Below are 25,965 nucleotides of genomic sequence, written 5' to 3' on the forward strand. Positions count from 1 at the left end.
TCGGCAAAGGTAACCACTTTAAAGATTAATCACTTTTAATTTAATCACTTTAAAGAAAAGATAACGGGCCGATTTCCTGAAGGGAATTGTTTTTTCACAATTCAGTTATTCCCTCTATTCTTCATTATAAAGAAGTATAATAAAGAATAGAGGAATCTTTGTTAAATATTAAAAAATAATAATTATTATATAGAATTATGATTATTCGTCATTAATATTTATCAAAGTTTCTTTAGTTTGCTTCTGAAGCACTAACAAAAAAATTTAGAAGAAAATGATAAACTATGGGACTTAAATTTGGATTTCTTTTTCTCTTTTAAAGTATATTAAAATATACAAAATAAATATTTTCCTTTCTTAATTGATATTGTTCACATTTTACGCTACTTATTAAAGTGCTGGAACGAGACCGTTATTAGCACGGCCTTTTTTTTTTTTTTTTTTATGTCAGCTACTTGCCGCTAGAGAATCAGCCTTTCTTTGGAAGGCTGGGAAGTGCTCTCTCTGGTGGTATAAACTTCAACTATCATTCAGCAATCAGCTGATATGCAGTAACCCAGCGTCGTCTGCTGCTGTTATTAATGCTCATGTGACCGGCTTATTTTGTTTACTTACATCAGCTTATTAAAAAAAAAGAAGTCGTTGTTCAATCTCTTTGAATTACACTGGCGTAGCTAGAAATGGAGGCTTCTATATTTGACAAAATCCAGTGAGAAATTTTATTTTGTTTTAATTTATATGCCTGTTTTGGATGAGAAAAGTGGTACAACAATTCGAAATATATAAACTTTCATTTAATTGCTTAACTACTTGTTGATGAGATCAGATATTCACTAAAAAAAAAGTATGTTTTAAAGTTATTTGCGTAGGTACTTCAGATTCAACAGTTAAAAATGAAAAAGAGTTAGGAAGAGAGGGGGGGGGGGAAGGAATTTTTATACAAGATCAAATTTGTATTTAAATAAAATAAACATAAAGAATTTTTTTCATTAGAAGTTAAATGAAACAAGCATGTATAAATCATTTTAAAAGGTTTGAATACGTTTTAATTGTAGTGCAAACTTATATTTTATTTACATGCTTCTCATATTTAATTTTTTTATTTTAAGATTCCTACTAAGTAAAATATCACATTTAATTGCTTAAATGTGGAGAAGTCTTTACAAAGGGTTAATTATATAGTATGGTCTTTTAATTATTCGCTGGATATTATGTAACATTTGTTAGAATGATTGACAAATTTAATGGCAAGCATTATGCAAATATCATAGATCAATAAGAAATCAGTGAGAAAATTATGATAACATCATGTGACATGATATTGTAATATTTTAAATGTCATATCTTGTATATTCAACTTTAAAAAATAATCTTAGCATAAAGCAAAAATATTGATTAATTTGTTTGAAACTTAGGAATGAAAAGCTAAGAGATACTTTAATAAGCTTTAGCCTTTTAGCAGTTAATGATAATTTGCATTTTTTAAGGTAAATACAGGCAGAATATATAATAAATCATCAGTAGTTGCATTCTTTATCTCATGTTTAGAAAGCCTAATTTTTAACATCAAGATTTTTTTTTTTTTTTTTTTTTTTTTTACCAAATTTGAGTATAGTTCTGTAAGTTATGTTTGAAGAATATGAAAAGTGTGTAATTTATTATAGTAATATTAACAATGAGTGTAGCTCTTATTCAGTAAGAAAGGTGCTACTGTGGATTCTTTTCACTTTTTTTTTAATTAAAAAATATCATTTGTAGTAATTTTTCACTGCTGAGAACTAATAAATTTGTAAATTATTCTTTGTTTGATTATATTATAAGGATTTTTCTCCCCTCTTTATTGTATGCCTTTGAGGTATAATTGGAAGCACATCTAGCTATTAGTCAGGATGTCCAAAACTCAAATCCTGATGAAGGCATTGCTGATTTACATTACAGATGATGCTAAGACTAAAATGTGGGGAATGATAATTTATGACCACTTGCATTTAGCTTCCTCTTCTCACTTTTTCTCATTCTCCAACTGGCTTAAGTCTATTATGTCTATGGGAAGAATGCCTCTTTCCTTATGTATATCTTTGTAATGTAATTGGAAGCATGTTTGGCTAGAAGTTACAAGATTCAGAGTTCGAACGATGAGTGCATTGCTAATTTTTCATCTTTCTTGTCCTGAAAGCAACGTAATACACTCAACAATACAACCATTATAAGTTGATTTAAATACAAAACTGAAGTTAGTAAAAATAGATAGAAGTACAGATTGGTATATTACTAGATACAGTAATATACCAATCAGTGTATTTAGAAAGAGGTGCTATGTGATAACAAAGCTTTTCAGTTATTTGTCAAAATGGATATATTTTTTAATTAGATGTAAATCTAAATACAGCACAAAGTGTAGGAATGGAGAATATAATATTCAACAAAAAGGAGGAGTCTCCTTAAATTCCAGCTTGCCACTTTCAGACACATGCTGGCTAGGGAATCGTACCATTGATAGGGCACTTATTGACACTGTACTGATGTTGACCACTTTCCACCCTTGAGTGACACCAGGGGGGGGGGAGGTTAAAATTTTTTTTCCTGACCTAAACAATAAACTCAAAGTTGCCATACTAGATTTAACTCTCTTAGTAACATGGGTTTTTGGATTTGCTCATGAATATTTATATTGGAACCCACATTTAATAGCTAAATTTGTATTACTTATTTTAGTTTCTGTTTTCATAAACTTCCATTTATTAAGATGACATACATATTAAAGAAAATAAGAAAGCAAATTATTAACTAATATAATTAAACTTTTAAAATTATAACTTAATATACACCCAGAGACAAAATAATCTCATGACTAAATAAAGGCAGTCATGCCAGTCAGATGGGTTAAAGTGAGGATCAAAAATCTAAAAATTTCCAAAATCCTGAATCCTGTAGTTTCCAGGATTCTGGGTCTCAAATTTTGTACTACAGTCAAAAGTCTTTAATCCGAACGTCCATAATCCGGACCTCAAAGCTACAAACTTTCTGCATGTGCATTTACGCATGCGCGTTTAATGTATAACGAACGGTATAAGCTAAGCTAAAATTCTCTAATTATCTATTTCAGTTAATGTTGGAGATTGCGTTGTTCCTTAATCTTCGAATTGGATCCGGCTTATTATTTTTTGCAGACTGTTAGAGCAATTTTATAAAAGTAAGCTTGAACTTTCAATTATGTCAAAAAGAATTTCCGATTCTGGAGCTGCCAAAGGATCTACAAAGCAAAAGCGTGCTTTGATGTACATCAAACAAAAAGTGGAATTGCTGCAAAAAATGGATAAAGGCATATCTTTTGTTTCTCTAACCATCCCGAAATCTGTTCATCAGTTTTGCTCTGCGGGAGGGGGGGGGATGCCGTGGCGCGTAATGAACTGGAAGTTGATCTGTCAGCACTATCCTTATCTTCAGGGCAGATGTTTTTATTTTATTCGGCTTATAATTCCTTACTAAATTGAGTATTTCATCTCAATGTACTCCGTCTTTGATATGAGTTAAATCAAATTCGTCGTCATTATAAATATCACGAATACACATCAAATAGTTTTCTGGTTGCAATTTTCTAATTTCAACTATGCATAATGTATGCTTTACGCATGTGCGCTTTGAAAGAAATGTTTAATAAAGTAAACAAATAAATATTAAGCTTTTTTTTTTTTTTTTTCGTAAATTTTGATACCCTTTAGATCATACTTGCTCTTTATTTCATAAATTACGGTTTGATATTTTTAATTTTATAATTTCTGCATGCCTTCGTACCAGATTTAAACTGATGATCTATAATCCGGAAAAATCGATAATCCGGAATCGGCGAAGTCCCGATGAGTCCGGATTAAAGACTTTTGACTGTATATTACTTTTCTCCGATAATGGGTATAGAATTTTTTAAAAAATATATTGATGCTTTTTAATACTGCTTAAAGTATTGCTTCATGTTAGGATTTATTGGCAGCTAAATTGCCATATAACATTATTTAGTTCTGAAATGGAATACATTAGTTGTATTGTTTATAAAAGTTATTGCTTCATCAATATCTTATGCAAATATTAGCCAAATTTATGTATTGTTTCATAAAAAGGGTAAAAGCAGAATTGCTTACTCAATCTAGAAATTTGCAAATTTGTCTGTCCAAAGAATTTTGTAATATGGAAAGTTGCTTTTAAAAATTTTTGGTAATGAGTGAGTTACATGCATAAACATTAATGATAATGATTTTTATTTCAAATTTTATGGAAAATGTAATACACAGATTTCATAACTAATTATAATAAATTGCTATTATTAATTGTAAAAGGTTTTGAAAGCTAATAAAGCATTTATATCATGAATTCATTTAATCTCTGAACTTTTTATCTTTTAATCTTTATGTGTGTATGTATTTTAATTAAAGATAAAATTATTTGTTCTTATCACATTTATTTCATTCATTTTTCTGAGCATTTACTCCTTCAGTAATAAATAACATCTAACTTCATATTATCTTATCTTCATTCCCACATGAATAATAGCTCTTATTCTGCAGTATCAGTGACATCAAAGTTCAGATTTTTACCTTGACCTTTTTTTTTTTACACATAAGGAGGTTGTTCGCAATTTGTAACATACAGTAGTTATGTTTTGCAAGTGATACCACATTACCAGATAAATGTCTCAATATTAAATGAGTAACTTAGATTGTCAGAATCAATAGATGAAATTCTGATTGGTTGATAAGATGTTAGTCCAGTAAAAAGATTACAGCCATTTTCAAAAGATGCATGTATTAAAATATTGATATTTTTGTTGTTTTAATAACATAGTCCATCAAAATGTAATTACTAAATATTTTAGACCTATGCTGATGAACTGTAATTTGTTAAACTTTTAATAAATTAAATGCAAATATGAATATTGTCACTACAGTATTAACACAGAAACAAAATGTATCAGATGAATTTTTTTGCTTGAGTAGTAATGAAAGTAATGAATAAAAAATTTAGTTTTTTTTTTAGATTTAAGCTCTAAGAATTATTGTGAATGCTGTATAATATATGTATTCTACTCTGATCATTTTTTACCGGCTCTTTATACTTCCCATTTTTCTATATTTTATTAGGGCTTTGTTAATTTATTGTCTAGAAATGTCCCTAAATATGCTTATCAAATTCAAATAATCTAATCCAAATCTAAAAACTGGATATGTATCTCATGGTATACTATTGTATTTGATTTCTATATTTTTTAGTCCTAAGGAGCATTGGTATAAGACTGTAATCAAAATATTTATTAACCGATGCTTAAAACACATTAAGCATCTACTAGAGTTTTTACTACTACATCTTTAAGTTTCTACTAATAATTAATTCTAAAAATAGTTCAGTAAAAATAGAGTGCAGTTTGTCAGATAGTTCCATTAGAGTAGCTGCATAATAGGAAAAACATTTCTTAAAATAGTATTTAAATTTTTTTTGTAGTGTATTACATTTAATTCCAAGTCATTTTTGCCATTATGAGAATTTTAATACCAGTTTTTTAATTACCGGCAAATTTTAAACAACTGCACAAATTTGTGACGCTTGTATAAAATATGAATGAACATATCATTTCTTTCCATTCAGAAATTGGCATAGAGATTGGTAGAACTTGTTATTACAATAATTTCAATTCAGTTGCTAAATCTCGGATCAAAATTGCAAAGTTGACATATAGTAAAGCTACTTTTGCTTGCTTTTATATACTATTGAATAAATGCAAAATTATTTTTAATTAAAATTGTGTTTGCTGTTTTAAATTACAATATATGTAATTCATTTATTCTTAGGCCTCTTGTAACCAGCCTTAAGAATGAACTGGTAAATCTTAAGGAGCAACATCCTAGTTTTCAACCAACTGTAGCAGTGATACAAGTAATACTTTTGAAAAATTATTTTATCTAAAGTTTCCCATGAATGCTTTTACACTTCATATAGTACTGACAATTACATTTATATGAAACATGAGTAAAGTTTATTTATATTAAGTGTGAATAAAAGAAAAGTATAAAATACGTTTAGTCACATTTCATTGCAGAGGTACTCTTGCTATTTACTTCTTAAATTATGTTTCTGTTTTCATTTAATTTCTTTTCATTTGTAAAAGATTTTTATATGAAGTTTATAATGCAATTTTATGTGAAGCTACTGATCTATAATGTGTATTATTTCCAAACAGAATTTTTTCTATTTGGAATTACAACTATTGGAAATTTTATAATGTATGTATTAAACTTTCATTTTGGAAAGTTGGCAAAGCCTGCAGCTGCTTTTATGATAGTTATAAGCATCATATTGGATGATATTTGACATTATTAGTAGTATCACATAACCTTTTCATTATTTTGACCTTTTTACTAGTTAGTTTGAGGTAAAACCACCTCATTTCCCAAAGGCTGGAATGTGATTTATGTTGAATTCTTTCCTTGGTATGATAACAGTTAGACCTCTAAAACATTCTTGTCAGAAAACAGTACTACTAGATATATAGTCTAAATGAACTCGGTGGTAGAGCACCTTATATACTATATTAGCATGCATTTCCTGTTCACCTTAAAATGCATTTGTTCGTCTGTCTAAGAGATAGTTGCAAGTTTTATTTTGAGATTGTTAAATGATTTTTAAAGTTTTTTTTCCACAAATATGCATTTGGGATAGTCATAAATTTGACTGCCTTAATGTTCAGTATAGATGAAAATCTATATTATGGGAAAATAAATTAAATGTCTCTGATTTATTGTGATAAGATTATTCATATGTATTTGTGAAAATTTTGCTATCTGTTTTCACTTGCATTGTTATTTATTCTGTTCAGTCTTTTTAATAGCTAACTTCGAAAGCAGAAAATGATACTGTTGCTACTTCATGTATAAAATATGTTCTAAACCAGTGTGGAATAACTGCAGATGTTGTACACATTTCTCCAGCAAGTGAAACTTCTTCAGTATGTATTCAAGATTTTGAAAATTTTTGTTCTAAAATACGAAGTATAGCTAAATATAAATTTATAAGTTTTTTATCTATGAAATTTAACAAAAATCAATTAAAGACCAATTGACTTTTGTTATTGACATGATTGTCTATTTACAGTTAACCGTTTGATGTTTCTACTTTCTTTTTATACGTTTTTGGTTAGTTGTTTCTCCTTGTGTGTTTGAGCTGAGCATTTTCACTCTGGTTAATGATGTATATCAAGTGTTACTGCTAGAAATAATATATATATATATATATATATGTGTGTGTGTGTGTGTAAGATAAAAAATATGAAAGCAAACTTATAAATTTTATTCACTTTAACCTCTTTTATTTTCTATTTCCTTTGGGAACTTCATCTATGTATTCTAAAAATAGCGCTTAAGTCTAAGCTGCTTCATTAAAATTAATCATGCCATCTTTCGTAACCCTTAATGCAGATGCCTCTTGACCAGTCACTGAATTGTAAACCAAAACTAAAAACTGAAACTTCTGACTCACTCCCTTCTTTCAATGAACTGATGCGCCACTTTTGCTTGTGCTTTCCTCCTGGCCAGAAGCCTTTCTGCAATGATGTGTGTGCTGCTATATTCACTTCTATGGCAATAATATCAAAATTGTAAATGTTCTTTAATAGGCACGAGTAGAGTGCCAAGTGAATTGTGGCCACAAAATGGGAATTTAAATAAATAAAAGGAATTTAATCCGGCTCAACTGCTTCTTCTGGATGGATGCTCTAAGCATCAAGTATCTATGCAGTTAGTATTTCTAGACATCTACGTCTCAGTGTTCGTATTTCAATGCCTCCAAAATTGTTCTGCCATTAAATTCTTTGGCCAGTTCTAATTATGAAAAATTATACACAGGTTTGTTAAGCTATGTTCACAGTGAATCGGGGGAAAATCCTGTTTCATCGGACATTTTAATGCAAGTTTGTACCGCATTCACAATCATATCATTCATGTCATGTCATCTAGCCACAGTTTCATTGCATATATATATATATATATATATATATATATATATGCATTAAATTTATCTTAACTGAGATTAAATTCAGTTAAAGATACTAACATTATCTTGATGATTTGTCATTTATGCTATTTTAAGGACAGTCATCCACATAGAATAATTTTAATGCTCTATTTACTTTTGAAATTAAGATGTATGTCTTTTTCCTCCTGTTTGGAAATCATGCAAGTTATATTCATTTTTCAGCCAGTCAAATATTCAGTACAGAGACTTATCATCATGACCATCCAAGCAGTGCTAAATTAGTAACTGAAACTGGTTGTCTACAATAACTTTGTGCAATCCAGGTCCACAAACTTTGGTCCATCCCAAACCGCGTGGAATTAATTTTACTTCAAACTTTATACATTGATAAATAGAATTGAATCATTGAATCAACTTATGCTTTTCAAATGTTATTTTCTTTATTTTGCTGTAAGGACAGATCCAAATAAATAAAAAATTATTATTTTTAAACAAAAAATCAACATATCAACATTATTTTTAAAAAATTTATTTTTGAAAAACAGCCCATATTAAAGACCTTATATAAATCTGAAGGTAGTATCTAATTATTTTCTATTCTTTGTATGTACTTCTAATGACAGTAATTTTCTAAAATCCTCTTCCATGATTACTTTTATTCCTTGTTTGCTATGCTGTATTATTCAACATGCACATTACCATGGCATTCATGTGATTAAGACTAGGAAATTTACAATGTATGGCTAATAATTAGATTTTTTCAGCACGTCCTATGTTCTTGAAACTTTATTCACAACATAAACTTCAATCCTTTTTTAAAGTAAAACATCATTAATAGATGGTATCTGTACTTTCTGCATATAACTTCTCCTAATAGAGGGACGGAGTAAACATCCTGCATGGTTTTGAAACATCGTAGTAATATTTTAAAATTCAAATTCAAATAATAATATAAATAAATAGGTAACTTCAGCTTTTAGCTACAGAATGAAAGTGGTAGTATTTACTTTTTTTTGCTATATTCTGAATCATGTGAATTAAAAATACCTGTATAATTTTACACATATAGGCTCTGTGATACTAAGATAATATTAATGGCATAAAATGGCAGAGTTTGAATTCCAATGAAATGAATGCTTACATATATTTTGGAAAAGTGTAACAATTGTATAACATTTGGAGTTAATTCAATCCTGCATGATTAAGAGAAGATTAAGATGTTGTATAGCATTTAGAGCTTATCATACATTTATATTTTGGGGACAAATACCTGTTTAAAACAATTTTTTTTACCTTATTTTGAAGATGTGTATAATTGTTTCACTGCTTTGGAAACATTTTTCAGCCAAATGATATCAGCATAGAGACTTTTTTTATCATCATCATCATTTAAAACATGCGTATAATTGGTTTATGCACATGTTTTAAATAGCTTTATGTTTATACACATGTTTATAGCTAAATTGTTTATGGAATGTATATGTAATTGCATGTATGTGTATCCTGCTACAATCCACATAGCTGATTAATTTGCAGTGTGTAACAGACGCAGAACGGTTGCACAAAATATCAGTTGTCCCAAATTAATTTAATCTGGGATAAGAGCTTTGTAAATATTGTTTTCTTATTGCACCTTTTAATCAATTTAGTGCTTCAAAAAGTATTATTATTATTATTTATTTCATATTCTTCTAATGATATATTCTATCACAGCTTCTTCTTCTTCTTTTTTTTTTTTTTTTTTTTTTTTTTTTTTGTTTGGTAGTGTATTTATTTTAGTTGTCATTCTTCCTCCAATTTTGCAAAGACTATTGCTTCTAACAGTGGGTCTTTATTTTATCTACAACATTTAACAACAAATGATGAGCATAAGTGGAGATCAGCAGAATGAAAAAATAAATGACAATGTTGTACAGTTTATCATCACTTGCCTTCTTTCTTATTTGAGTTCATATGGAGACAGAGACAAGCTACAGAGGACAATTTTTTTAAATGTGATTCTGAAATAATACTCACCAGAAAATAAAAAAATAAAAGTTTCATTTTTAAACTAAGAATTAGTGCCCCTTTAAATCAGTTTTTAAAATTTAATTTTGAAAAGCTGGCCCTATTAAATTTTTAAAAAGTATTGTTCATGCGATGCATGCGTTGTTATACAACAATTTCAAATTAACTAGAAGTGGACTGTACTAAATATTTTATTCGACAACTTTAATCAAATGCGTGCCATCTTTCAAGCGATGACTTACTACTAACAACAACAGCAATAAAAAATAAAACTGAGTAAGCGTTTACAGGGTTGCTGTAATGAACATCTATCTGCGCGATGCAAGGCGCCAAGAAGAGAAAAAATGACGTAATCTTACAGTTAAATAGTCTTAATGACTTAACATACCCCCCGGCATTGAAGGGTTACTTCAATAATTTCGTACGATAATACTCATAATAACCTACAAAATTGTACAATTACTACCTTATACAATAATGCAATACGAATAACATCTCTTAATTCAATATAATAATATTCAATTTTCAATACAAATTTTTGTGCACAATACAATTTACAATACAAGTTTTATAATAATAAGCTAACACTTAACTAACTTAGGAAGCTTCTTCTTGGGGTAAAATTGCAATTTTTGTAATTCCACGCTTAATGATGCCCTTTGCTGTCTGTATTTCTACTACTCTAACCTTACCGTCAACTCCAGGAAAAATTCTTGTAATGCGCCCTAACACCCCTCTACAGACAGGAAGCTCATCCTCCTTAACTAGTACTAGCATACCTATTTTAATATTCGTTTGTTCTACCTTCCATTTTGAACGCTGTTGTAGTGTGTTTAAATAGTCCCTATGCCAACGATTCCATATCAACTGGACAAATCTGGTAGTTCGTTTCCATCTTGAGAGTCTGTTTTCAGGTATATCAATTAATTCGGGTTCTACTATAGCATTCAAGGGTCTTCCAATGAGAAAATGGCCTGGTGTTAATGCCTCTAAATCATTTACATCGGAAGATAAGGGAGTAATAGAGCGAGAATTTAAAACAGACTCTATCTGAGTTACTACAGTTAATAACTCCTCGAAAGTCAACCTTGCATTACCTACAATCCGCTTTAAGTGATATTTCACGGATTTTATTCCAGATTCCCATAGTCCACCAAAATTAGGTGTCCGTGGGGGAATAAACTTCCATACTATTCCTTCTTCACCTAAATAATCTGCTAATTTTTTGTCAGGATTTCTAATTAAATTGTTAATTCTTTGCAATTCGGCATTTGCGCCAACGAAGTTTTTTGCGTTGTCTGAGAAAATGATTGAGCATTTTCCGTGCCTAGCAATAAATCTGTTTAAGGTGGCAATAAATGCGTCAGTGGTGAGATCACTCACTAGTTCGAGATGCACTGCCTTTGTTATAAGGCAAATGAAAAGAGCTAAATATACCTTATGAAGAGTTCCTTTCCTCTGTCCCTTGTACCTAATAAAAAATGGACCGCAAAAATCGGTGCCGACATGATTAAAGGGTGAGCTTGGATTTACGCGCTCTGCAGGTAATGACCCCATAATTTGTTCGATAGTGACTGGTTTATTTTTACTACAAATTATACGTTCATGGGTAATCTTTCTAGTTAAATTCCTACCTTGTAATGGCCAAAATTTCTGTCTCATAAAACACAATAATGCTTGCGAACCTACGTGTAAATATTTCCGATGATAATGCTCAGCAATCATCTTAGTTAGTTTGCATTTAACAGGCAAAATTATTTGATGTTTTTGTGAAAACATTACATTGCCCCCTTGTAATCGGCCTCCTACTCTCATTACATTATTTGCATCCAAAAAAGGGTTCAAAGAAAGTAAATTACTTTTATTATTAATGGGTTTACCTTGTGCGAGGGAGTTGTAATCTGAATAAAAACTCCCTTTTGTGAACCTCTCTTACTAAAAAGGATTCTGCCTCATTTAACTCCTTTGAACTTACTCCTCCTGTTCTTCTCTGTGCTCCTTTCTGTTTTGAACACCTAGAGTTCCAAATGAACCTGAAAATATAACTAACAATATGTAATAATTTTAAATAATTGTTAGTGATATCTAGAATATTATCAATAAATTTTGAAGGCAAAGTGCATAAACAAGCAATGTCAGTTCTTTTTCTCAGTTCATTAGAAAATGTCTCTGTTTTTTCTAATTGTTTAAAGTCAATGTTCTTGTTAGGTATGACACCTTCACTCAAGAATGGAGGACCTTTCCACCACAGATCAGCATCATGCAGCTTGTCAAAATTCAGTCCTTGGGAAATAAGGTCTGCTGGGTTCTCCTCTGAACGCACATAATTCCACTGGCATGTCTGTGTTAGGTCTTGGATCTGCAACACTCGATTAGCAACAAAAGTTTTTAGTACATGCGGGGGATTCTGAAGCCATGCTAACACTATGGTTGAGTCACACCACAGACATATTTTGCTGATGTCCAATTTCAATAAAGGCACCACCTTTGCAACAAGCTGTGCTAGCAGTACAGCTGCGCAGAGTTCCAGTCGAGGTACTGTCAGCGGTTTTAGTGGAGCTACTCTGGACTTGCTGCAAAGCAAATGTGAAGATAAATTATTGTCACTTCTACAGCGTAAATAGATGGCTACTCCGTATGCGTGTTCTGATGCATCTGAAAATCCATGAATTTGTATATCAGAAAAACTATCCTGTAAAACATATCTACTGACTTTCAAATTGTTGATAGATTGCATTGAATCAATAAAAAGTTGCCAATCCTTAATTATCCTTTCGGGTAGCGGATCGTTCCAATCAAGCTTCAATAACCAAAGTCTTTGGATGAAGATTTTTGCTTTTGTTATCCCTGGACCAAGCAGTCCTAATGGATCATAAATGCGAGCAATATCAGACAACACTGTTCTCTTTGTGTAAGTAGTTGGTTTCTTGATGGTTGATTTGTACGAAAAACAATCTATCTTTGGATTCCATAATAATCCTAAAGTTTTGATGCTCTGATCGTCATCGAAATTACTGAAAGAATATTCCTCTTGTCCATCCGAAAACTGCAAAAGATCAGGATGATTAGCACACCATCTGTGCAGACGCATTCCTCCACGTGATAATAGGTTAATCAATTGCGACTGTAATTCTTTAGCCTCTATTAGAGTATGGGCTCCTGTGAGTACGTCATCGACATAAAAATCCCTTTGTACTATTGGCGCTGCTAACGAAAAATTATTTTTCTCGTCTTCTGCTAATTGATTAAGTGTGCGTGTTGCTAGATATGGTGCGTTGGAAGTACCGTAAGTTATAGTCTTCAGTCTATAGACCTTAACTGGTTCTTCTTCACTACTCTTCCATAAGATGCGTAATAAATCTCTTTGATGTTCTTTAATCAAAATCTGACGATACATTTTTACAATGTCTGCTGTGAAGGCAATTTTATGCGTTTGAAATCTGCAAATAATATCAAATAGTTCGTCTTGAACTAACCCTCCATTCAGCAGAATATCGTTTAACGAAATTCCAGTAGTCGTAGGAGCAGTGGCATGGAACACTACCCTAAGTTTAGTGCTAGGTTTCTCGGGTCTGAAAACCCCATGGTGAGGAAGATAATATGAGAAACTAGAGCTATCCCCTTCATCAATTTCTTCGGAATGGCCTAATTCATTATATTCCTTAATGAAATCTTCGTATAAGTGTTTCATTGTGGGATTGCGAGTGAAGCGTTTAAGTAGATAATTCAGTCTTTTGCTAGCGTTTTCTCTCGATTCCCCTAAAAGGCTAAGTCCTTCCTCCTTAATTGGCATTTCCACTACATATCTGCCATCATCTTGCCTCGCGTGTGTACGAAGAAAGTGCTGTTCACAAAATTCCTCTTCCTGACTTTTCACTTTTTTTGCTTCATTAATACCTTCAATCTCCCAAAACCTTCTCATGTTGTCAGATAAATTATCCCCATTTTCCACAAACCCACAAAAATTATCAACACTGCCTTGCTGCGGCATGCGCACTGACCCGCTAACGATGTATCCAAAAACTGACTGATGGAGAATCAGGTCTTGCATATTTATTCTATTTGTTCCCAGTAAATCAAAAAATATTTTGTTAGATAATAAAACATGTATTTGACCAGGTTTATAAAACTCTGGATCAGCTAAACCAATGAGTTGCAACTGCTTAACATCAGGAATGTTTATATATCTAGCAGGCGTTACGCGAGTTATTTTTGGAAGAACAAAAAATTGTAAGGTACGAATAAAATCTCTAGTAGCGTTAGGGATGGTTGCTATAGCTTTTTCCTTAACACTCATAACTGTACCATTGATACCTGAAATAGAAGCGTTTATTTTTCTTTTCTTCAAATTCAATAACTCAGCACCTTGTTTAGTAATGAAATTATTTTGAGAACCGGAATCCAGCAAGGCTCTCAGCGAGATAAATTTTCCATCGTTACCCTTAACGAAAATAATTGCAGTTGAAAGTAGAACTTGTTTATTAAAAGAACTGGAAATATTCAGCGCAGTACCGTTAATGGACTTTGTTTGGTTGGTTTCATTAGTGTCACTAACCTTTTGGATGTTTGCCATTGGAGTAAATGTATCAACATTTGGAGAAAGATTACTACTTAATTTATTAGTCTTGTTTGTGATTTGATTCGATGTGCCGTTTGCTCTATCGAAATTTTCTTCATTTCGATCAAAATGTAAGAGCGAATTGTGAAATTTCTGACATTTTCTGCATGTATTAGAACTTTTACAGTCCTTGATTGTATGGACCGAAGATAAGCAATTGAAACATAATTTTTTTTGTCTTTACAAATTCCAATCGTTTCTTGACTGTTAGATTTAAGAATTGTGCACATTTCAACAATAAATGATCAGCTTTACAATAAGGACAATTTTTTGAATTTTCCGAAAGTGATGTAAGAGCTTTGGTATTAAATGAGCGTTTCGATTCCCCATGCGGAGGTTTGTAATGTGATAGGGTGCGAGCGTGTTCCTTCAAAAAACGTCAGTTGTTTAACCGTTCCTATCTCGTCTTTTTTAAGTGACCTTTCCCACCAACACCGAGTATTTCTATCCAACTTTTCAACTAATAAATAAACAATTAACGTGTCTGAAAATTCTTCCACCTTTTGCTCCAATGCTTCCAAGGATCGTAAACATTCATGCACCTTATCGATAAATTTTAAAAGTGACGAAGTAGAATCACTCGTTTGAGGTATAGAAATTAATTTCTTTATGATAGAATTGATCAAATCTTTTTTGTTGCTATAGCGCTCAACCAACAGATTCCATGCTATGTCATAATTCGAATCTGAAATTGGAATGGACTGAATAATATTTAAAGCGTCTGCCTTACACGAACTCTTTAAATATTGCAATTTTTGCGCATTAGTTAATTTGCTATTTTTATGCACAGCTGCGGAAAATAAATCCTCAAATTCAATCCATTCTTCGATTTTTCCACTAAATATTGGAAGAGACAATTTAGGCAATTTTATATCCGAAACAATTATGTCTTTACTCGAACCGTTTTCATTTGAGCAGCTATTCCTTTGAGAACGGATCTCAGAAATTTTTCTTTTAATTTTCAAATGAATTTCATCGAGATTATCTACTACATTTTCCTTTTCCCTAATGAATTCGTCAGTGTCCTTTTCTTCACAATGCGCAAATAAAGAATCGAAAATGTTACTTAATTCCTTTTTAAGTTCTAATATTTTTGATTCGTATAACTCCAATAAGGAAATATCTGCTTCATCCACTGTAGAATTTACCTTATTTTCAAACTTTCTGATACTGCATTTTAAACTCTTTTTGTTAGCTTTAATTGCTTTCAATTCACTCATCATGAACAAATAAATAATTTATCACTTACCCTGATTGCAGATTTCTCGACAGCAACACCGGAAATGAACGATGACACAGTATTCAATCTTAATTGCGTAATCCACACGCAAACGAAAGCATTCCAAACACTCTATATGAAGTTATGCGTAATACAACCAAACGAAAGTATTCTAAATGTTCTAAAAAGTTAATTTTAGCAACAATGTCTTTTACCTCCGGCTCGACGGACCATAAAGTGTTCATGCGATGCGTGCGTTGTTATACAACAATTTCAAATTAACTAGAAGTGGACTGTACTAAATATTTTATTCGACAACTTTAATCAAATGCGTGCCATCTTTCAAGCGATGACTTACTACTAACAACAACAGCAATAAAAAATAAAACTGAGTAAGCGTTTACAGGGTTGCTGTAATGAACATCTGCGCCATGCAAGGCGCCAAGAAGAGAAAAAATGACGTAATCTTACAGTTAAATAGTCTTAATGACTTAACAAGTATGTAGAATCTTATTTTTAACAGTCAGTGTAGATCATTTGCAATGCGCTGGGTTCTTACTGGATAGCTAACAAGTGCCCAGAATTTTTCTTAATTATATTTCAGTATATTGTGCACTACCATATAGTTATTCATTTGTTTTCTTCTTCATTCTTTTTCATTTTAATGATTTGATATCGACATAAAATAATAAATAGTCTCTAAATAGAGAATAAAATTCTTTGCTGAAGACAAATTAAGCAGAAGTTTCCTTAAATTAAGTTATGATAAAACTCTTGATCATTTATGTCATGCAGGGAATTTTAATAATGACTAATTGAATACAGATTTCTTAAATATCTGTATTATACATTTGTGCAAATTCTCTCATTTTATCAGGCATTTTCTTTTATCTGGCATGTATTTTTTCTTGTTCTAAAGTTACTGGAAGGCTTATAAGACTAGCTTGTTTAGCATGATACTGTTCATGTAAAACTTCTGTAAACATAACCTATGTGTATAAGTGGTCTGTAAATAGTAATTCTGAAATCTAAAAATTTAACATCTTGAAAGAAAGAAATTATTTTATAATTTTAACACATGGAATCGGAAATGCCCTGTATGTAACCCTGGATTCATTTGGTGATCTTTTTTGTATTTCAAACTACATTTAGTACCTAAAATTGTTTTATCATAGTCACTATTACTTGTGACTGTTTATTTATTTTAATAAGTTGTATTTAAATTCTGGACTACACTATTAATTCCCTTTATCAAACTTCAGACTAAATTATTCCAATTTTAGGTTATAAATGTGATTCAAAAACTGAATTGCGATCCTGGTGTGCATGGAATAATAGCCGAGGTAATATTTTAAGTTACTGTTAAGCTAATTTTGCTTTTTAATGTGTATATATAAGTTTGATTTGTATTTTTAATATGAAAGATAAATTTCTGCCTAGCAGAGCACTGCATTTTTTATGAATTAACAGAAGTTAATGTTTTATTGGATTGTTCATTAGAATAATTGGATACATATATTTTTAGTATATTTTCAATTAATATATAAGCTAATCATTAAGTCTGACAGTATAAATGAAGCATAATTTTATCGATATGTGTTCTCTAAATTTTTTTTCACTTATGTTATTGAAACTAATGCATTCATTTAAAATTTTTTATTTTTAGTGGAATAAGTATTCATGATGTGAACTTTCTTTTCAAATGCATAAAACAGTGTTCATAAAAATTATTAAGAATTGTATCAGGTGCTAAAATTTGCTGTGTTACAATCTAATGTTATTGTTAATGATTCCATTTTTCTATAAAGTGATATTTTTAATTAAACTCTGAATTACTTTTCCTGTATAATATGCTATGATTTTTTTTGCAAATTTTATTTTTTAAAATCTTTCTTTAAATGGTTTAATACTCATATTCAATGTAATGCCTTTCTTTATAATAATGTTTATTATTTCATAGTTAAATTAGGTATTAATTAATATGCAGTATACACAGTATGTTATTAAGGTAATTACTTTTTTAGTGAAGCATTTACTTAAAGAAAGAACACTTTATTCTTTTAACATTTAAAAGAATGATCAAATTGCATGTAAATTTTGACTATATAATTTATTAAAACCATTTACTTTTACTAAAGAAATAAAATTCTAAAAAATATTGATTTAAAATAGCTTTAAAAGTATTTTTTAGTTTGATAAATTATACCTTGATAAGTATGTAATATAATGCTCATAGGAAGGAAATCAGATATTTATTTCTGGGTAACAAAATAAAATGTTTTTCTTATTTTAATTATTTTTGCATGTGGATTTTTATTTATTTTTGGAGCAGAATAAAAGATAATCAAGAAATTTAATTTTCAAGTTTTTTAACTTTTAATTGAAATTACATAATACATTTCATCATAACTGCTTAAATGTAAATAATTTCACTGCTTGGGAGCATTTAACTGTTAATTTCTAATTATAGATCTTCTATAACAGCACATTTTAGAATTTCCTTAGAATTAACAACTTTTAATGTACTTAATAAAATACAATTTAATGTGATTGTATATAGACTTTTCTTTGTTAATTTGTCCTTAATGTAGGATTATCCATGTGCAAAAACCTAGTAATGCACGCCTTTTTTACGAGAAAATATTGCCATTCTAAAATACTTTAATTATTTTTCTACAAATTTTTATGAACTTAGAACATTTTATTTTATACATTATAATTTTCATTAACTTGCATGATAACATTTCTGCATAGCCTTTGGCTAACTTAGCTTAGCTTTAATTTGTATTCCTTAATTTTTGAGTTACAACATAAATGCTGCCTGGTTTTGTAAGCACAAGAAGTGCCTTCTATTCTACTACTTGAGTTCTTAATAAAAGGGTCTTTTACACACTTTTCATGTTTCTGTTTGATTAGCAAGACATAGTGATAATTCGTTTAGCTCTTCAAGAATTTCCAAAGAGTAAGACTCTGTAAACTCAGAATTACTAACATGAATTTGGCTACGTCCCCTCACTTTAAACTGAACTTCTCACTTAAAAAACTAATTTCATCACCATTGCCATAAGTTCTTGCCCAATCACCATTCAAAACTTAAACAAAGGATTCCGATCTTATGTATAGTCCCTGCTGAACTGCACAGTCACTTTTTTTACTAACTTTTGCTTGGCTAGCTCATATCTCATTACTTTGCTATATTGTTCATTTTTTCAAAATGTGATAAGTGTATATAGAATTTTGAGGTGTTTGTTGCACTCATAGTAATGTGAAAAGGGGGGGGAATATGTTCTAAGAAATTATTTTTCAAAAAAGTAAAATTATGTGTTTTGTTATCTACAAAGCATTTAAAGTCTAAGTTTCTTCTTTGATGAAGCAATTACGGTAGCATCATATATAACCGCTCTCTATCAGAAATAGTTTTAGGTGGCTTAAGAGCCTATAAATTGCATAAATGTTGCTTTTTATGATTTCGTTCTTTTAAAACAATTACCTACTTTTTTTTTTCTTTTGTGATTTAGAATCTCATATTAAGATTGAATGAATATTTCTCATGCACAGAATTATATTAAAAAAAAGAGAGAGAATTTTTGTATTATGTATGTTGTCTTCAAATGTCATGTCAAATGAGAGAGAGTTGAGTTCTTTGAGTTGATTGTAACTTTTATGTAAGAATAGTAATCCAGTTTTTCTTAAATTTAAGCTTATGATAAACTTTTAAAGTAAGTATACCAACATCTCCATAAATATACCAACATTATAAATACCATATATTAATATATATATATAATATTTTAATATATATACCAACCATAAATGTACCAACATTATAGTGCTACAATTATGAGTTCATATTTTGTCTGAAATCACACATGTTCGCCAATGTGTATGCCATTTGTTATAATATCAGTATCAAACCAAGCTCTAATATTGAATATAGGTATAAATTACACATAGTTGGAACCAACAGGAATGCATGAACAATGTATAATACACAATAATAATAACATTATGCAATTCTTTTAACTTGGATATCAATTATTAAAATAAGAAAATATGTTCTTATTTCTTTAGTTCTGTTTCATTTGTAATTATTATTATTATTTTTTTTTTACTTGTTAGCAGGGCTGTGGAGTCGGTAGGGAAAATGACCGACTCCAACTCCTGGAACTTTAAAGACTCCGATTCCCTTATATATATATATATGTAAGATAAAAATGTATGAATCAGAATTATAATATAACTATAAAAATTAATTCTTCCTCTCTATTCTAAAATCGTAATAACTTATCTGCATTGCGTCATTCAAATTAATCATGCAATCTTACGTAACCGTTAATACCAGATGCCTCTTGACAACCAATCACCGAATTGTAAACCAAAACTTTTCTCTTCGCGTGCCTCCATCTTGCATAACTACGCACTTCAGCTTTTGCTCTCTACTGTCCTAAGATGTAATTTCGCTGGCTTGCTTTCTATCCCAACAACATCAAAAATGTAAATCTTCTATGGAAAGGCATGACTAGAGTGTCCAGTGATTGTGGCCACAAATATCAATTGGAAATAAAAATAGACTTAAAACTGCCTCAACTGCCAAGTTCTTTAAATACTACGCAATCAAAATTCTTCTTCAATATGGATCTAATCACGCATCTACACTGCTCCGTTATTTCCTTGTGCTTTTATTATATATATATATATGTGTGTGTGTGTGTGTGTGTAAACATATACACATGGGTTACAGCTTTTTTTTTAATATAAAAGTAATAGATGCTATAGAAAAAAATCGATGGCATAGCAAATTATTTATATTAATTAGGATTTATTATGAAATGGAAAAACTGCATTAATTATTTCTAAGAAACAGTATAGCTTTGGCAAGACCTTCTTTGTTGGAGGGCCATCCGATTTGATAAACTTCAGAGCTGAGAACTTTCCACACTAACTTTAGTAGTAGTAGTAGTAACGGAGGACGTGGGCACTATCCCTCTACTATTACGGTTAATCGGTTCTGCCCACGTCCGCCTTTATCTAGTATTTATTAATAATTCTAAAAGTTTTAGATTGCCATATATTGTGGGCACTAACTTTAGTAGGAGGAAGAGCTTCTTTAGTAGCTTAACTTTAGTAGGGCTTTACTTCTTTTAACTTTTCAGGATAGATTTTATAAGTTCTAAAAGAGGTGTTTTAGTAACTAATTCCAGTTACCATCAGAGAGCATTAATTCCAGATGTAAGAGATAATCCACTTCGTTATTGATACACACACATTTTATTTACAATATAATACATTGGTTTACAAGCATTATTATTAGGAAAAGGCCTTCATCATTATTAGGCATAACACCTTCGTTCTTCCATCAAACTAAAGTTAAGTTACAGAATATCAACAGAGACAAGATGTCCGGAGTGCCACCTAACGGCGCAAACTATCAATTTATAACAGGTATCTTACAAGCGCAATCATATTTCTCTAGTTCTTCAAAGGCCATGTAGAAATCTTGTTTTTATTGTTTCATTTTTATATCTAAATGCTCTTGGTTCTTTATTTTCATTCGCTTTGTCTTAGCCTTTTCAATATTATCCAAAAATATTTCTCAAAATTTAATTCATCTTTGAAAAAGGATGATAGAGAATTCCAATGTCTGCAGTTTGACTGTTCAGATTCGAATTCTCCAATTGTTCTGAGAATAATTTCATTCTTAGTGAAAGTTCACAGATGGCTTTCTATGTTTTTTTAATCTGTTCATCATCCAAGAAAATTCGGTGTTTTGGATCTACATATATTGAACCCAACAAGATCTCATTTTCTAGCAAACTAGTTTCTCTTTTCTTCATTGAAGAAATTATTCCTTCTGCAATAAACCCTTCATTTCAGAAACAACAAACATTCCGTTCTTCTATTCTCGCCTCCTGTCAATTCTTCAGATTGCAGCTTTTTTGTGGCTATATATGGTGTAGACAGAAGAGTTTCCAATTCTGCAAGATAACTCCACAGTCTTTCTGTTAGTGAAACATTAGGGTTAAAAACCTCTTTATCATCAAATATGTACTTCCTTATCGCGTTGTTTGATCAATAATTGTTCCTTTTCCTGCTCGCTTCCTAAGAATGGCATCAATTTAGGGAGTTCTTGCTGCTATTGCTGCTTACCTAAATTTTTACCAGTGAGATTTGAAACTAAATGAATCAGTTTAATGACTAATGGCAAATATCACATCCATCCTCTTCCCTTATATTTATTAATATGGCAATAAAATAGAAAATAACTATTTATTAATGTATATAGTCCATAAATAAAATTAATAATTCAGCTTGTCATTAATTTTTTTCAATTCATTTTAATTTCGTTTCAAATTCAAACTGTCCAACAAAAACTGGAGTTGAAGTCAATCTGTTTTTAGTGACTCTAACTCCAACTCCTTCTACCCCAAAATCTGCTCGACTCCGATTCCGACTCCACAGCCCTGCTTGTTAGGATATTCTGACTATATATAATGCATTAACAAGATTTCTGAATACTTTTTAGTTACCTGATGAGTATGAAGTTTCAGCTAAGATCCTAGATACCATTTCACCATGTAAAGATGTTGCAGGGTATATTTCATTCATTTAATACAAATCTAGTTTGAATCTATGTAAATTTTAAACTTCAAATAATACAGAAAATTCAGACGTAAGTCCTTAATCTGTATAAATATATAGAATATTTGTGGAATTTTAATGGCTATTTTATCTGTTAATGTAAGTGTTCACTGTGCATGTTTTATTAATATCCTACTGGATAAATTCAGAAGAATGCAAAGATAATAGTATTAGTTTTTAAATAATATAACCCATATATTTATTTAATATTTGAAAAACCATTATTTTTAAATCATTTTTGTTTCCATTCTAACTTTTCTTAGATATGCATGTACTCTTGCCTAATTCTAGAAATTATCAATTTTCTGATAATAAAGCTAAGATTATTTCAACTGAGTTATTAAATATTCTTTTTTCTCCTTTATTATTCATAAAACTTCTTTTAAATGAGTACTGAATTATGCACTTATATTCTTATGAAAACCCATTGTAGAGATGTTGTGGGGTATATTTCATTCATTTAACACAAATCTAATTTGAATCTATGTAAATGCATGGTATGCAGCAGACAACTGCCACCTTTGGCAACAACAATGGCTGTAGTCTGGCTGGGCATGGATAACAGTTTAATACCCTCTGTATCAAGAAAGGTCAAGACAGCACGTGCAATATGTGGATAAACATTATCTTGTTGAAAGACAGCATAATGCAGGCCTTGAAGATAGAACACAACCATAAGCCTTAACACATCAGAAATGTAATAGTGTCAGTCCACATTTCTGCCTATGGAAACAAGATTGAACAGGATGTGTACCCAATGACACCTTATATGAGTATACCAGATGTAGGGCCTGTATGATGATAATGAAAGCAAGTTATCAGCATTCATTTTCTTTAGTGTCTTCACACATGGATACATCCATTGTGATGGTACATATTTGCTGAACTGGGATCAATTTGAAAAAACGACTTGGTGCCACTTCTGTGTCCAGTGGCCTCATGTGTTGTACCACTGTAGACATGCTTGTCTCTGCTGCAGCATTAAGAGAAATCTCAACAGTGGTCGCTAGTTTAGTCTGTGGCGCTGCAGACGTCATCTCACTGTTCATGGGACACTTGTCATCATGCACCCAAATCAAGTTCCTAATTCAGGATATCTGACATGGCTGCATAATCCCACACGGCCAAGAGGACAACATGTCTGTCATCTCAGGCATTGAGGACTAGGGGCTGCTGAGATCCTGCATGGCATTCAGTATAGCCCTCCTGGACCCACTGATTCCATATTTGCCTGACAGTTATGGGATCCTGAACAACACAAGTTGCAGTGTGGCAGAATGATAAACTACAGTCTCAGTAAGCCGTGATTCTGCAGTCAAATTCTAACACAGGTTGGTTGGAGTTTCTCATGCTTACACGAGGCACAGCATGCCCTTTTTATAGACCATGAGCATTCATATGTGATATATATATTCATATGTGAAATCTGCTGGGCAGTCTTCCTATTTAAACATGATGGTAGATGGCATTACTCATAACTGCTTTATGTGTGCACACTGGAATGCTAATTTGCTAATCACATGCAAATTAAAACTGGCCACCCTTTTTTACAGAAATATTATATGTTTGGTAATCATTTCACTGCCCTTAAATTTGGCCGCCCATGTGCTGTGCACCATCTTGTCTTCCACTAGGATCGGCCCTGCCAGCAGTTTACATGTTTAGTAACGCATTTAAAATGTGAAGTATTAAATAAAATTCTCCTCCCTTTATTAATTGAAAGTAACTTATAAGTAACCTGAAATAAAGAGGTAGATTGAAACTGAGTTGATGATAATTCTAGAAGATGAGAGAAAATAAGTTGAACCTTCATACTGACGCTTCATCATAAAAATAATCAGTATGGCACCATTATCAATATATCTTACTGATAAAGTTGCTGCAGCTTAAAATTAGCTTGCTTAACATTGGTTATTGTTCACCAAGATCTTTGCAAGAATGGTTCAGCATAAAATTACCCATACGCTTATGAAAATCAGTATTTAATTTGAAAAAATGATGCCACATCGTAAATGCAACAGTATCTTTATATTAAAGTATCACTATACAAATAAGCTCTGTAATACTTCTTTGGCGAAATGAAGCAACTCCAATGATGGAACACAGCAATCTTTTATTTAACACTCAAAATATGGCGACATACAAACAAGAAGAGAAAACATATTCTAACATTTAAAAATAAATTACATTCTTCGTGCGAGAGTCGCACGAGGCACTCGAGTCTGGTTTCAAATATTGCCATTCACAAATACCTTAATGTTCATCTATTTAAATTATTTAAACTACAAGATTTTAATAATATGTAAAGCTGTTACAGCTCTTAGCTTGCTTTTCTGATTAATACCATAAAAAGTCCTACTTGCAGAATGGTTTCCCGGTGTAAAGGTAAAAGTACCTTTATGTAGTGACACTCTTGTGAATGTTTCTGTCTTGACAAACAAAGGAAATGATCTACTGGCATTTTATGATAGATTACTATTATGCAGAGATCCATTTGGACAACAAACTAGAGAGATTAGAGAATATTAGGACTTGAAGACATGATGAGTAAGATTTAAGATTTAATACAGCAACTTGGTGCAAGATGGATAATGATAATGATAAGTAATCTATAGTACTTGCCATACAAATAGTATTGTTAGAAATTATATTGGCAGTTTTGAGTTAATTTTCTGAATGTCTGTAATAGTCTAAAAAAATCAAGATTTTACTGTTGTAAGATATTCACTTGATCAAAATTAAAGCTAAAATATGAATATTAGTGTTTTTTAAAAAGGCAGCTTTTAATGCTTTCTCAATGGGATATATTTTAAATATGGTTGCATCATTCCTGATTGCTTCAGCTTGTTTATCGCAGTTTTCCAACGGCTGTAAACATGTCTTTTTAACTCTCCTATGTAATACTGATGAATAAATTGTGTTTTGATTCTTCATCAAAGGTTGTCATCAATCACTCCTTCACGAACCTGTAGAACGCAACAGTATGTAATAAAATATAATCTAAATTTTTGTATTGCAAGCCTTTCTAATTATTGAACAACAAAATAGATTTTGTTTACAAGCGATCACCGAAAATGACACTTTACTTAAATCATGTTTAGTGGTAGCTGTAAATATTATTAATTTCATTTCAGTATTACTTCATGTATTATCGTATGTTCTCTTAAAATTTATTAAAATTTTTTTTGAAAATTTATTATTTTATAGAAGTATAGCTGGAATTTCAAGGCACATATGTATATATTGTTTTGTATATTGCAGAAAAATATTGTATTTAAAAAACATGTTAATAAATAAAGATTCATATTTTAAATTTCAGAATGAAACAAAAGCATAATGAAAATTTAATTGAAGTTGAGTCATTTTCTTCTTGTGCTGCTTCTGCTGTTATAGCATTAATTAAAAATACTGGTAATGACATTAGCTTATTGTTGTATCTTTTTTTCAAAAGCTGTGTTCTTAAAAA

At 30.8% G+C, this 25,965-nt stretch overlaps 1 protein-coding gene across 3 annotated transcripts in view; it reads left to right on the forward strand.

The window, feature by feature from the left end:
- Window positions 1-552: 552 nt before the first annotated feature.
- Window positions 553-25,965, forward strand: part of pug (pug C-1-tetrahydrofolate synthase, cytoplasmic) — a 136,561-nt gene continuing 111,148 nt past the window's right edge. Inside the window, exons 1-6 of one of the 3 annotated variants that reach the window (XM_085813017.1) lie at window positions 553-709; window positions 5,838-5,922; window positions 6,875-6,991; window positions 17,144-17,203; window positions 22,384-22,451; window positions 25,819-25,910. In XM_085813017.1, coding sequence (XP_085669143.1) covers window positions 681-709; window positions 5,838-5,922; window positions 6,875-6,991; window positions 17,144-17,203; window positions 22,384-22,451; window positions 25,819-25,910 — 451 coding nt within the window. In that variant the 5' untranslated portion in view covers window positions 553-680. Of the gene's footprint in view, window positions 710-4,675; window positions 4,797-5,837; window positions 5,923-6,874; window positions 6,992-17,143; window positions 17,204-22,383; window positions 22,452-23,066; window positions 23,831-25,818; window positions 25,911-25,965 lie in introns of those variants that run through there. The other 2 variants (XM_085813018.1, XM_085813019.1) reach the window with 2 other exon arrangements.

This window comes from Stegodyphus dumicola, chromosome 3 (assembly GCF_044657685.1).
Source record: "Stegodyphus dumicola isolate Sdum_Otavi_A_Nest chromosome 3, ASM4465768v1".
In the NCBI taxonomy this organism is placed as follows: Eukaryota; Metazoa; Arthropoda; class Arachnida; order Araneae; family Eresidae; genus Stegodyphus; species Stegodyphus dumicola.